Source organism: Haliotis asinina, chromosome 11 (genome assembly GCF_037392515.1).
Source record: "Haliotis asinina isolate JCU_RB_2024 chromosome 11, JCU_Hal_asi_v2, whole genome shotgun sequence".
NCBI classification, from domain to species: Eukaryota; Metazoa; Mollusca; class Gastropoda; order Lepetellida; family Haliotidae; genus Haliotis; species Haliotis asinina.
Window position 1 is genome coordinate 34,240,644 of NC_090290.1, and position 14,296 is coordinate 34,254,939.

Consider the following 14,296-nt stretch of genomic DNA (forward strand, 5'->3'; position numbering starts at 1 on the left):
CCGTTTCAAACATTTCATTATTGGAATGGGGCGATGGGGAAGCCTAGTGGTTTAGGTATTCGCTCTTCACTCTGAAGACCGGGTTTGGATGCCTCTTGGGTACAATGTGTGAAGCCCATTTCTAGTATCCCTCGCCAAGATAATCCTGGAATATTGCTAAATCGGCGTAAAACTAAACTCACTCACTCACTAATTACCGGGCATTGTCATAACGCGAGGTGGCGTTAAACCGAATACAAACAACCTAACAAATAATCGATATGCATAGGGATATTTCACTGTTTGCGACAGCCGGGTTCGGCGGCATTAACGTTGATATCAGTTTAACATGGCCACATCTAGGTGATGAAACACCTTCCTGAAATATGGAGACACAATTTCAGGTTAGTATTGTTTTAGCTTACTGAATGTATATTGCTCGTATGTTTGACCCTCTTGCTCAAATCAAACTGTATAAATTATTGCGAGAGCAGGGAAAGAGTATTCTGGTTCTGGGTCAAACCTTCCTATTTAAACAGGTTCCTGCAACGCTTTCAGGAATTCAGGGTTCTGTGTTTGCTGATCTAAGCACATATGTTAACATTGGTTTTTGGTTGGTTGTTTGCTTGGTTGGTTGGTAAAGGCCGCTCTCACCAATTTTCAAGCCATATGGCGGCGGCCTGTAAATAATCGAATCTGGAACAGACACATGAACAACAGTATGAGCATCGATCTACTCAACTGGGATGCTATGGCATGTGTCAACCAATTCAGCGAGCCTGACCCCCAGATCCCGTTAGTTGCCTGTTACGTCAAGCATGGGTTGCTGAGGACCAATTCTAACCCGGATGTTCACAGGCTTTTCATCGTGAATGAATGGGTGAACTAAACACTATCCTGCCTACACAAGCGAGTGAGGAATACGCCACATAATTCCAAGGTTTGCTCGATTGCATGTCACCGTAAGCCAGCTGCGTGAATCGGTGCTCATGATGTCTGTCACTGAATTGTCTGGGCATATTCTTGAAATATTGTTGAACTACATCTCAAATTAATCAATAGCTCTCATGGATATAACCCTAAATAAACAAAGGTCCAAGCCAACCTGAGGGTGTTTTGTAATAATTACAATTACAATGTTATTAACCAGTGAGCTAGGATTTCACTGTGTCATGATAGTCGTATGTTGTAAAATTGGGTCCAAATGTTTCACAACTGGAATCCTCTCTAAAATACCCGTGCTTCGATAAGTATGTTTTATAGGGGTATCTTTAACTTCATAATAATCATCCATCATATGACTTTGCCACAATAATAATTTTAATAATTTTGTGAGAGAGAGTTGATGACACAATGGCGATTGGCTAACAGTAATTTGTCACTGTTTAACAAAAAGATACAGAGTTGTCTCCCTTTATCGTCATTTGACACTCGTCCCGTTTTGCACTGTGTACACACCTGCCAGTGACGTATTCAAATTTGCCCGTTATTGAACTCTAATAAATTATTCAGATTGTTGACATTTTCAAATCTGAGTACGCCTGCTAAATATTGAACTCTCACTGAAGGTGTTCCCAGGAAATAGTACGTCCTTCAACCTAACACTCTTGCCATACATGAATTGTCTAATTATGTCAACATGACATGTGTATACGGTTTCAACATGCCACCTGAATCACCTGCATGAATGGTTAATAAAGAACAGCTTTGCTGAATAGCTGAATCCTGTATAGTACTGCCCTACTTTGTGGCTTTCCCCGACAGCCGCGGGCACGTTCACTGAAGCGGGAAGCGTGTCAATGATACTGCACTGGATAAATGAAAAGAAATACCCAAACGCGACTTTGTAAGCGTACCGAGACTGCACGCGGGTAGCCAGCGTACCGGTAGATGAGAACAGATGTTGGGATAGATTATCGTAACTGGAGGTAATGCATTTATTCTAGTTAGTTGGGTTTTTTTTCATGTTTCGGACAACGCTGAACGAGTGCATATATCGAGAAACCTTTAACATGAAGCATTGCGCTACGTGACAAAGATCAATGGCGATGGTATCCAACCGCCCTTTTCCTCTGTTCTTGCAACACCTGTGCCTTGACGGGGACAGCCATCTCGTGTCGTCCTCTGTCGAGAGCTTCTGTTATGGTTGAGACAGCTGTACGGTGCATTAGTTGATGCATTTTTCTTCACGCTTGTACTGAGGTTAGGACACCTTTTGCAATGCATTCCATCAAACAGTGATTTGGCTGTTTCACAGTTATTTGTGCAGTTACTTCTATCAGCACTGAGATTATGAGCTTAGCAGTGCATTCGAGCAAACAGTGATTGTGTTATGTTTGGGAGTGTTACCTGTTGAATTTGTATTGATGTTAAGGTACGTTCAAAATGCATTCCATCATTCACTAATTGTGTTATGGTTTGGACAGTAACTACCTGATGCATTGGTATTGAGGCTAGAGCGCGCGTTTGAGACGAATTGCTTCATACAGTGATTGGGTTATGTTTTGGACAGAGGCATTTTCCTCTCACTTGAGTCGCGGTTAGGGCACGAGTGTAATATGCCTGCCATTCTGCTGTGTTTGTGTTAGGGTTTTTTGTAGTAATCTGAAGCATTTCCCCCTCACGTGTATCGAGGTTAGGACAAGCCTGTGCAATAAAGTGCAGCCTTCCATACTTCGCTTGTGTTATGGTTGAGCGCCCGTGTTATGCATTTCCTTACACATTGCTATTGTTATGACTTGGGTAACTCTCTGAAACATGCATCCATATACTACTCGTGTTTTTGTTGGTCAACTGACTAAAACATGTGTTCGTGTGTCTACTGGAATTCCGCGTAACCCCCTCCTCTATGCATAATCTATATGTGTGGGATGCAAATGACTGATTAAATGTTTGTCGGACGCGCTTGTCCACAAAACTGAAGATGGGGACTGGAAATTGGTGGTGGTGGTGGCGGTGGTGGCGGTGGTTAGCTATGAACGCTAACATCATGTAATATACAGTATTCACAAATACTGTCATGATTGTAATTCACAAAAATCATGATTATGATAAGGTGTGAATCGTACTGTGAACTCTGACCCAAACGGGGATTTCTTATAAATATGCATGTGGAGTTGTAGCTGCCGGAACTACATTCAAACATTCATTTTGTCACAAAACGAAATATAGTCCTTTCTCTGTGAGAATAAATGTCATGGATATAAATCTTTTTTACGTTCCCGTTGGAATGCCTTGTTTCGTGTTTTTCCGACACTGAAATTTATAGTTTAGGAAAACACAATAAATATGTATTATATAATGTGTTGCCGGGAAGGGCCGCAAGATTGTCCATTTTGCTGGACAAAATATCCTCTCACCCACACACTAAATCACTCATTCTCTAAATCATTTACTCGTTCTCTCACTCACTCAAACACTCATTCATTTACTCACTCACTAAATCACTTGCTCGCTCACTCACTCACCCATTCACAACAAAACATAATTATATCCTTACTCCTCTTCACGTCCTGTCACACAGGCTGATCACATGTGAACGATGGGTTGCTCTTCGTCGAAAGAAGCTAAGGATTTCGACAACATCAACGACAGCGATGACGACAGGGAACCGTACACCGACGTTTACCACAACAACCCACAGGGCCTTGGGCTAAAACAGTACACTGTTGACTTTAGGATCACGCCGGGATCAGATGAAGGGATGTCGCGACCCACGGTCCCTATTGGTGAGAATTGGACCGACCCAGAGTTTCCACTGGAGGTTGCAATAACTGACGAGTCCAGAGTGGACGTGGAGTGGAAGAGGCCGCAGGTGAGACTTAACTAGGAGTGAATGAGTTTAGTTTTACACCGTTTTAATCAATTTCAACAGCGGGAGACACCAGAAAGGGTCTTCAGGCATTGTACCCAGATGGGGAATCGAACCCGGATCTTGAGCGTGACGGTCGAACGCTTTGACCACTAAGCTACCTAGGGCTTTGGTATTCGAAGCTTAATGTTAATGATAGTCCAAAGTTAATGTTAAGGTATGACATTTGTGACTGTCTTAGCGCTAAAAGAGCTTCGAAAATCTACACCTAAGGTGCTATCATATGATCTTCCACATGTATGCCTTAAATATATTACGTCAGTGCAAAATAATACCCAGTCATGACAACCCTCAGAAACAAATTCTGCTCGGTATAAACGGAGAAATTAGCTGTGAAAATGATATGAATAAATCACTAAATATCAGTGTTGTTCACGAAAAGGGTAAGCAGATCCTGCCCCATCGGCATCACCTGCCATTCACACAATTTGCCTACAATGGAAACATATTCGAGGTGCACAGCAGTACTCCTGCTAAACGACAGCGGCCTGTACATAAACTAGACAAGCGTATGTTCGATGAACCGGAAAATATATACCCATTGTTCGATTTTGATTCTAACAGTATACTGTATATACTGTATTTGCCTTGTCCTTTAAGTCTTCACCAGCACACACATGGCAACACATGGCAACACATGGTAACACATGGCAACATGGCAAGGAAAATCATGTTCATCACTGATGTGTCAATTTATTCAGTGTCCTCGTGTTGTCCATGTGTACCAGTTACAGATTTACTGTTGTATTAATGTTATAATCCTGATTAAAGTACGATTGTATTGTCTGCACCATCAGCAGAATAAGCGTGTTCGATTGCACCTGTTGTGAGTGTTGGGGTTGCTGGAGGGAGTGAGGATAGATTTAAACCGCTCTTAGCAATATTCCAGTAATATGACGGCGTGGAACACCGAAAAAGATCTTCACACATTGTACCCATGATGGTAATATGACACAGATCTACAGGTTGACGAGAGAACGGATTAACCACTAGGCCACCCCACCACCCCGGAAATTGCTGAAACGCATATTTTATGAGTGAATGTGTGAGTGCAATTGATTAAATGTCGAATATGCACTTTGATGTGTTCGGAAAGTCACCTTCCTCCATAACAGGAAACGATTTGAAATCACGTCGATAGATGGTTGTAGATATGACTCACCATATACAAACAATCATATATAGTCCCACCTTGTTTTCATTGACTTTGAGAACATGTCACTCACAGTCATGAGCATTCAGTAAACCTGCTACATACTTGTTTGTAAATGGCTCACGTTTCTTAAACGTATGTCTAAATGCATGGTGATTGTCGTAGTTTTCAGTACGAGTCAAGAAACATTTGTGAGTTGGGGTGACGTTTCAAAGAAGAGCAGATGAATTGCAATTATGAAATATTCATGAAATTCCCAAGATGTGACGTGAAAGGGGGGCAGATGAATTTGCTCATAGATTCGGGGAACAGTTTATAGTAAACGATTTATGATTATTATAACGAAGTGTCTGCTATTTGGTTACGCTTGTTTTATCTTTGTACATAATTGCGTGTTATCCCGAGTCCCTGCGTCCACTCTACATCCCCATCACCCCCCGGTCCTACTACATATGCAGGTTATAGCTGACTCTTTGGAGTTACGACATGACTGACATATTGCTGTGATTAAATCTCACTCACTCACTCACTCACTCACTCACTCACTCGCCTGTTTACAGAACAATATTTGTTGCCAGGAATTCGTCCAAGATCCTGTACTGTTTGCTGACGGTCCCTTTAGACTGGACATTGAGCAGAGGTCTTTCGGAACTTGTTGGTTTCTGTCCATGTTATCAAGTCTTGCGGACAACCAAGATCTCTGCAGAAGGGTATGGAACGTTGTACAGTTCGATCTCCTAAGTAGCCTCACGTAAATTATGATGTCATCCTAATGATTTTTTTATTTATTCGTTTGGAATTGTTATTAAATGTTTAGGTGAAAATCACAATGCATAGGTAGACACTGACACCCTTGTATCTATCAGTTAATGAGGATTGTACAGTCAGGACCGATGAAAGACAATGTGTTCAGTAGCCCACCTTGCCTCTTTTTTTCCGCTGATACAAAACTGTAAGTGCAATAAATGAAGCATTGTCATTTTTTGTACTAATCCAAGCAGGAGGTAAACACCTGATGTATGCTATGCCACCTTGTTAACTGAATATAGACAATATCGGTCTTCGCTACCCTCACAAACAAATCCCTTTTAATGTTAAGACAAAAATGCTGTCAAAAATATGTACATTATATGATCGAATTGCCGAAACATATTGATGACGTCATGTGTTCGCATAACGTAATTTAGAAGCAGGTTTGGGAATTCCTAAACGGTCACAAGGGCCTTTCCAACATATTGTTTGTTACAAAATTGGTAATATAATAAAACTGTGCATAATTCAATATTCACGTCTGACAATACCTAACACGAATATTATCAATTGAAAGGTTATCAACGAAACCTCGTACATACCAGAGACAGACGGAATCTGTCACTGTCGGTTCTGGAATTTCGGGAAGTGGAGGGACGTCTACATCGACGACTATCTCCCTGTATTTGCTGGTTCAAGACATTTGTATGGCGCGGCATCGGGAACGAACATAAACGAAATGTGGGTCCCTCTGATGGAAAAAGCCCTCGCAAGGTAGTTATTGAACTCTTGAGCTGGTGTAATGCTCTTAATTGTATAATGGGTATACCGAGGTATAAAAGCTCACCGCAACGTAATGCCCCTATATGTTACAGGAATATGCGAGATCAGGGGATTTCTAGAGCTGTAACGATGCATCGAACTATCGATGGATTGCAGTTGTTGAGTCTCCGACAGCAATTAATTCGATGGTAGAAACGAAAAAGCCATCGATGCATCGATAATATGTGTAGCCATCGTTGGTTTAGTAAGTGACTTCCGTTGGTAAATATGCAGATGGTTGTGTGCAGATGTGCAGCTTCGTTGAGTTTACATTTGAACCGTTTGTTTTGCTTGTTTCAAGTTTCTTGTCAGTTATTAGAAGAGACAGAAACTACTTCGACTTGTTTTAATTTCATACACATAAAATACACATGCATTGGGGAAATTGTCTCAAATAAGACAAATCAAGGAGAGAAAAAATATTGCAATAATATCTCAATAGTTGTTCACAACAGACTACCGCAATCTCAATAGTTGTTCACAACAGACTATCGCTATCTCAATAGATGTTCACAACAGACTACCACTATCTCAATAGTTGTTCACAACAGACTATCGCTACCTCAATAGTTGTTTCTCCCTCAGTATTCACCCCTGAGAATTTCTAAATAATTTTCAGGAATTATGCATATACGCAGTTTTTTTACGTTTCCTAGTCCATGTTTCTTAAATTGCTTAATTCGTGGGGCTCACGAAGTATTCTCCCTAGAGTCGACATAGCAACGTTTATGATTTTATTTACTTAGCATAGTAGCCAGGAGCAATTAGTCAATGCTGTAATCTAACCAATGTTAGCGCAGATGTGACCTACTTAATGTTAAATGTGATGCCAGTTATTCCATTTAACAGGTATATTTTAATTGTGTTATTCAACCAATTTGGTGTCAATTACGCCGAGAGGAACTGGACAGATTTCAAAGATTTCTTTCATGTATTTGACAATATATTGTATTGTTTTATAAGATTCCACGGGTCCTACACGATGATCAGAGGTGGCCTTTCCAGTGACGCTTACCTGTTGTTGACTGGAGGCATATCAGAGAGAATAGACTTTTTGAGAAACAACTCCAGACTTGCTCCTGCCGAATTGTACAGCCGAATCAAGACATCACTCAGCAACGGGGGTCTGTTGACATGTGGAGTCTCGGTACGTAATCCCGTTCTTCGCCTGTCGTAGGATGGGATGCTGGGGAGGAACTTGTCTTCAGTACTCTAAGGTACCGTGAAGATCCGGGTTAGAATTGGTCAGCATGCTTGTTGTGAGAGGCGGGATCGAGTTGGCTGGATCGCTGACGTGGTTGTCATCAAATCCCAGTGTTGATGCTCACGTTGTTGATCAGTGGATATTCTGGTTCAGATTCGGTTATGTACAGACGGCCACCATATAGCTGAAATATTGCCGTGTTATACAACAAATCAAATATTTAATCGCTGTGACAGGGCAGGTTGTATGTCATACTGTCGATGTTTGCCCTTAACCCGGTAAATCTGTAGCACCTAAAGACCCGGAACCGTGAAAGGTTTTAGGTCCTTAAACGAATTTATAGACACTATTGGTTTAAATCCACAATAATACATTCATGATAACTGCATGTTGAATTCTGTCGGGGCGGTGGGGTAGCCTCTGGTGTCCCCGCCGTGATATTGCTGGAATATTGCTAAAAGCGGCGTAAAACCAAACTCACTCACTCACTCACTGAATTCTGCCACATCCTTTGTCAGAAATTGGCCACAGTGCGGAGAGTAGTTTCTAGTTTCCAGAATTATATTTAAGTCAAATTTGCAAACGCGTGCAAAACAGAATTTTAACGTGACACAGTTACGAAGTTCTACGTTTATTTCAGAAAGACAATAACGGACATCTAGGATTGATGGGGCCCCATTCTTACTCCTTAAATGCCTCCTCTGTGGTAAGTAGCCACAAATATATATTACTGTCACCATAACTACGGCGGTGAACTCTGGCTTCTAAGGTCATAGTAGCCAATAAACACCGAGATGGTGATCAGCCATAAAGTATAAACTGAGTGACCGAACCACGTCTCTTTCTGTTGGTCACTGATGTGTTTGGACCAGTAGCGAATATATTCAGGTCGTCGTAAGATGTCGTAAGAATATTGTGACTACTCCGTTCTTTAACAGTCACTCAGCGTTCGTTATAGGTCATCGGGATAAAGAACCTTCCTACTGTTTGCCATTACAGATTGATTAAAGTTTTAAGAAACCAAATCATTGCTTAATGCGCACAAATAGGGCTATTCTTGATATGCGCATCGATGTGACATATGTCAAGATGTTTATGTAGATCAGGAAAATGCTGGACCCACATGGGCTGAGGGAAAAGTTTATTGTGCAAAATACAGTGAAACCAAATTATGCTTAAACATAAATGCGTGACTTCGGGAATGAGCTGGAAGTGGGTGAGTAAATACTTTCATTAAGACAGACGTGTTCAACGCATGCTTATTTCATTGTCTAAGGTAACGAGGCAGAACGGGGAAAAAGCACATTTGTTGAGAATTCGAAATCCACATGGGACGCACGAGTGGACGGGAAAATGGAACGATCAGTAAGTATAATGAAAATAATGAATATTTTTAAAACATCTTAAAAATAACTACAGATATAAAAATGTGAAAGGTACAAGCATACAGTTGGGTTCTGATAAAGCTTTAAAAAGGGAGAGACACAGAATTCGTTGAAAGACAAAATACAGGACCACTGAATTATGGAAAAGGATTAATGTGAGCACACCACGTGCTTGTTATTTTTACCAGCTGCTGGGCAACACCTTTAACGGGCTGCCTCGCAATACTGCATGAAATTACTCAGTTTGTATCTTCAGATTGTTGGTAACTGTGCCAGTGACGAAGAACAAAATTCGACATTTTGTTGACAAGAGTATCAAATTGGTACGATCGCCCTTACAAAATGTCTTCACAAAAGTTAACTGAGACATATATATTTTGTCTGTTTGGTATTTACAATTCACTGAGATTATGGTTCTCCTATGGGACCTATTTGGGGCTCTTAGAAGCTCTTCCGTGTATGTTGTTGATGTTTTCAGGTCCAAAAATCATATTCCTAAGCCAAATATTTGCATTTTGCTCTCAAAGGTGAATGTTTAGCTGACATAAGCCCACAATAGAGTCGGTATAATTTTGTGATTTGACGAGATTTTAAGGAACAAAGCGTGTCTGTTATTGTATGAGCCAGCATGAGACCTTCCGTATTTAAGAAGCCTCAAGCCACTCCTTCAAGCAACAAACAACAGTGTTGGTTACGAAAGCCTGATACGTAAAGAAAGTGTCCTAATGATGAAAGAATAATGTTATTAAAATTACCTGAATGCACCAAGTGATAATTGCCAATCGGTTTTCACATTAGATAACGATGTTACTCTGTGTACTGCTGTTCTGTGAAGTACCTTTTTGTGGGACTCACAATAATTAACCGATTACACACTCCAAGAAGTTTGACACACAATGTAGATTAACTCGGTTTCGTTTCCGTGGGACTAATTATATCATGACAGTGTGAGTCAAATTGTTGTTGTTTTCCCGAGAAACTATATCTTTGCTTGACACGCAATTTGATTAACTACATTCTATTTCCGAGAACATAATTGCATTAAGTTGATTAGCTTTGTTTTGTTTCCAGGAAAAACCGTTAAAAACCTCGAGTGTGTTTATGAGGAACTATTTGTACATCTCGAGAAACTGAATGTTATTTGGTGTTTCAGAGATCCAGAATGGGACACCCTGAGAGAAGGTAAGGACATAAGGACAAACAGGAACGAGGGAGAATTTTGGATAAGCTTAGAAGATTTCCTTGAATATTTCTACCGGGTGACGATTTGCTCGCAACTCCCGGACTTTGACAGGGACGGGCAGCCTGATTCATTGAGTAAGTACAACATGAGTTACACATTTGAAATGAGAATCTGTCTACGTATCACATGTCAGACACTTTACACGAACCATAAGTCAGTCGTTATACATACCTAGTTTTTTGTTTAAAGTACAAATGTCGTTGAGTGCTACTTTTACTTTATATAAGTAGCATTAAGAAAATAGCATATAATATTTGCATTCGTAATTTGAAGCTGACTTGTCTCCCCTAATCGTGCCAGAATCCAATAATCGTATGTTCGAGTCGTTCTAATTCGTCATATGTCTACGCACTCTTCGCTTGTTCACTAGGGTATGTGTTGAATATATTCGGAGAATGGCGCGGAAAGACAGCTGTTGGTCCTGGACGAACTTTGAGGGAACGCCTTCGCAATCCAAGACTATCATTTACAGTTCCTCGGAAAGGTAAGAAAATGATTTCGCAAAAGGTTTTTAAAAAGTAGCATTATTTTTTTGATTGTTTCAATATAATTTTCATGTGTTCTGTTATCTACCCACCTGTTATCTATCTGTTATGGTTACATTTTCTACACTAGCCTATTTAGATGGAGTTGTCAATATTTCAGGTGACTACTAATATTATGGGTACATTTTCTACACTAGCCTACTTAGATGGAGTTGTTAGTGACTGCTAATATTATGAGCAAATTACAACGCTAGGAACTGAGCCACCCGATAAATTTGCAGAATCGTATAACGCCCATGGATACCTACACTACATATAGTATTACCAATCGTTAGCTTGGTTTGCTTAAAAATTAAATCTTCCTTTTTGCACATTTTTTTCAATAATGACGAGGATGGTAGGACAGTATTTTTAATTTTTGAGAAAAAAGATTGACGAGGTAGGAACACTTTTTCATTCTTTTTCTCAGCAAAACAGCTTGGGAAGTTTAACATGTGTTAATGAGTTGTAGATTCAGTCACACTCGTTCTTACAGACACATATTCTTATAATGGAGAAATGGATCACGGGTACGCGGCCAAGTCAAAATTATTTCTTAAATGGCAATAAAAATAAAAGTTCCTATTTTTAGCCTTATCGGTTCCCAACAGACTTGAAATTAATCTTGCGATCACTGGGTATAATGTCTCCCCCCCCCCCCCCCCCCCCACACACACACACACACACCCACACACCACCCCAAATAACATGATATACATAATCGCCTTGTTTGCAGGTTCCAGGGACAAAGAACATGTTCCTGTGCTAGTACAGCTCATACAGAAGACGAACCTCAAGGAGTATGCTGCAATATCATGTGATCTATTCAAGGTAATCATAAGGCCTGTTGCTACATTTTCTTTCTTTGCCATTCAAGAATCCTCTCGTTTTTGGTTGATTTAGACATTTTTATTCAAGGGGTGAATTGGGTAGAAGTTATTCCAGCTTAATGAAACCCTATCCTATTTACAGTGCTAACATCCAAAAGTGAAACAGTCTGTACGTACAGGGACAGAAAGATATATACAAAAGGAGCATAAGACATTTAAATTCAGTATTACATTAAATACACGAATTATTTAGATTCGTTATGGATTCCTGTCCTTTGGTCTTCACATCACACTAAATGAACAGGATGAGATGTAGCTATACTATGTCATACTATTTAAAATACATGCAAGAAATCTCACTTTCACTCCGGTTCACCAATGATATAGCTCTGTCGTCGTGGTTTGTTTGATATTTTTGTGTACAACATGTATCGTTTTCAAAAAAAAGCTTTTAAGTAGACATCACCTGTGTTCAGTGAAACACACTTCGTGTAATTCCGTGTATCCTCGTGTTACGGATGACATGTGTTACTCATGGGTCCAGTAAGCACTAGATGCTTTCTATTCGTCTAGTCCATCATTTGATACATGATTTCCCTCTTACAGATGACATATGCTATTGAAGGGTGCAACTCGTACTACATATTCTATCCAAGTACATCTGACCAACGCTAATGAAGAGTCCATGACACGATACAGGTTTACCCCTCCTACAGATGACCAACGCTAATGAAGAGTCCATGACACGATACATGTTTCCTCCTACTACAGATTACGTACGCTAATGAAGGGTCCATGACACGATACATGTTTTTCCCTCCTACAGATGACGTACGCTAATGAAGAGTCCATAACACGATACATGTTTTCTTCTCCTACAGATGACGTACGCTAATGAAGGGTCCATGACACGATACATGTTTCCTCCTACTACAGATGACCTACGCTAATGAAGAGTCCATGACACGATACATGTTTTCCCCTCCTACAGATGACGTATGCTAATGAAGAGTCCATGACACGATACATGTTTTCTCCTCCTACAGATGACGTACGCTAATGAAGGGTCCATGACACGATGCATGTTTTCTCCTCCTACAGATGACGTACGCTAATGAAGAGTCCATGACACGATACATGTTTTCTCCTCCTACAGATGACGTATGCTAATGAAGGGTCCATGGCACGATATATGTTTTCTCCTCCTACAGATGACGTATGCTAATGAAGGGTCCAGCACGTATTATGTGTACCAGATGGAAGACACGGAGTACAGGAACAGCTACTTCCCCAACCTGCAGGCTACATTCCGCTACATGCTCCCTCCGGGCCGGTACTTGGTGCTTCCCTCTACCTACCAGCGGGGAGTTCAGAAGGAGTTCCTCATACGAGTCTTTTCACCTGGCCCATTGCATAAGTGCAGGTAATACCATGACAACGATTCTAATTCCATTTTGTTCCACAATAATCTGGAAAATGCATTTGTATCAATGTTTACTCACCGGATAAATTGTTTACATGTATTTAACGTTAGGGACATCTCAGCATTGCTATGCCAAATATAAATGTTTTAAATAGTAATCTACGACTATATATTGCATCAGACACATTATGTCTTGAGGCAGTCACGACGAAATATGTTTTCCACCAGAAATCATGTCCTTAAAGGCAGTCAAGGATACTTCTACATCTGTTTACAGAAGCATACCAAGTGAAGTAACTCTGATACCAAGTCATCAATGGGAATGAATCTACTCGTCGACATTATCATCGTCATCATTATCATCATCATCATCATCATCATCATCATCAAGTCAAGGATTTTGCATTGCGTGGACAGTAGTCACCAAAAGACTGTGACTGTCACCAGCAACTATAAAACTGTAATTACACGGGATAGAACAGGATACAGTTTCGAGGACCCGATTCCGTTGTGTGTGAACACTGGAGTTTTCATTTGTCCACGTCTGATCACCGTGTATCAACAGCTGCTCCACAAGCTACTGTGCAGGGTCTACGGAGCATTTCTTTAGAACTTTGTTACAAAGGGTGCTGTAGGATTTGTTGGCATCTATGACTGACATCTCATGTTTGAAATACCTGTCTTCCTTTTTTTCTTTCTTTTCCAAATAAGAAATCCAGTCTCGAAAGGGCCGTACCTATTGTTGTTCAAAACCTTTACTGTCTAATAATCTTTTATTAACATTATTAACCTTTTAGGAAATATTCATTCGTATATATATATATATATATACATATATATATATATATATATATATATATATATATATATATATGTATATATATATATATGGCATATTAGAATATAAAAAAGGTGTTATGTTGCTCTTAAAGGAGTTATTATACATAGTGCCTGCTAAAATATTACTCATCACGTCATGTAAGCTATTGACTCAGGTTTCAATACCCTCATCCGAGGTACGGAAATAAAGCTTTGCTTTCATATGTATTGATTGTTTGATATATATCATTTGTAATGCTGTTCTCGTCTTCACCATGACATGACATTAGGAG

The 14,296-nt window shown here is 40.1% G+C and overlaps 1 protein-coding gene across 3 annotated transcripts; it reads left to right on the plus strand.

The window, feature by feature from the left end:
• The first annotated feature begins 315 nt into the window (after positions 1–315).
• LOC137256542 (calpain-A-like) lies at positions 316–13,973 on the plus strand. 3 transcript variants are annotated; one of them, XM_067794399.1, is made up of 12 exons: positions 316–383; positions 3,503–3,793; positions 5,582–5,713; positions 6,331–6,527; positions 7,539–7,722; positions 8,420–8,485; positions 9,056–9,144; positions 10,318–10,481; positions 10,778–10,891; positions 11,668–11,762; positions 12,973–13,184; positions 13,462–13,973. In XM_067794399.1, the coding sequence occupies exons 2-12, from the start codon at positions 3,521–3,523 to the stop codon at positions 13,508–13,510; spliced, it is 1,575 nt and encodes a 524-aa protein (XP_067650500.1). In that variant the 5' UTR covers positions 316–383; positions 3,503–3,520; the 3' UTR covers positions 13,511–13,973. The 3 variants fall into 3 exon arrangements, with proteins under 3 accessions (XP_067650500.1, XP_067650499.1, XP_067650501.1); XM_067794398.1 differs by lacking the exon at positions 316–383 and adding an exon at positions 1,798–1,907; XM_067794400.1 differs by lacking the exons at positions 316–383; positions 12,973–13,184; positions 13,462–13,973 and adding exons at positions 1,798–1,907; positions 12,753–12,965.
• The last annotated feature ends 323 nt before the right edge of the window (positions 13,974–14,296 follow it).

What these genes read in the sequence shown, in the direction of transcription:
- LOC137256542 (XM_067794399.1), top strand. Translation starts at nt 3,521, where the DNA reads ATGGGTTGCTCTTCGTCGAAAGAAGCTAAGGATTTCGACAACATCAAC. An exon ending in ATTTACAGTTCCTCGGAAAG is followed by an intron (nt 10,892 to 11,667) that starts GTAAGAAAATGA and finishes CCTTGTTTGCAG; the next exon opens with GTTCCAGGGACAAAGAACAT. An exon ending in TATCATGTGATCTATTCAAG is followed by an intron (nt 11,763 to 12,972) that starts GTAATCATAAGG and finishes CTCCTCCTACAG; the next exon opens with ATGACGTATGCTAATGAAGG.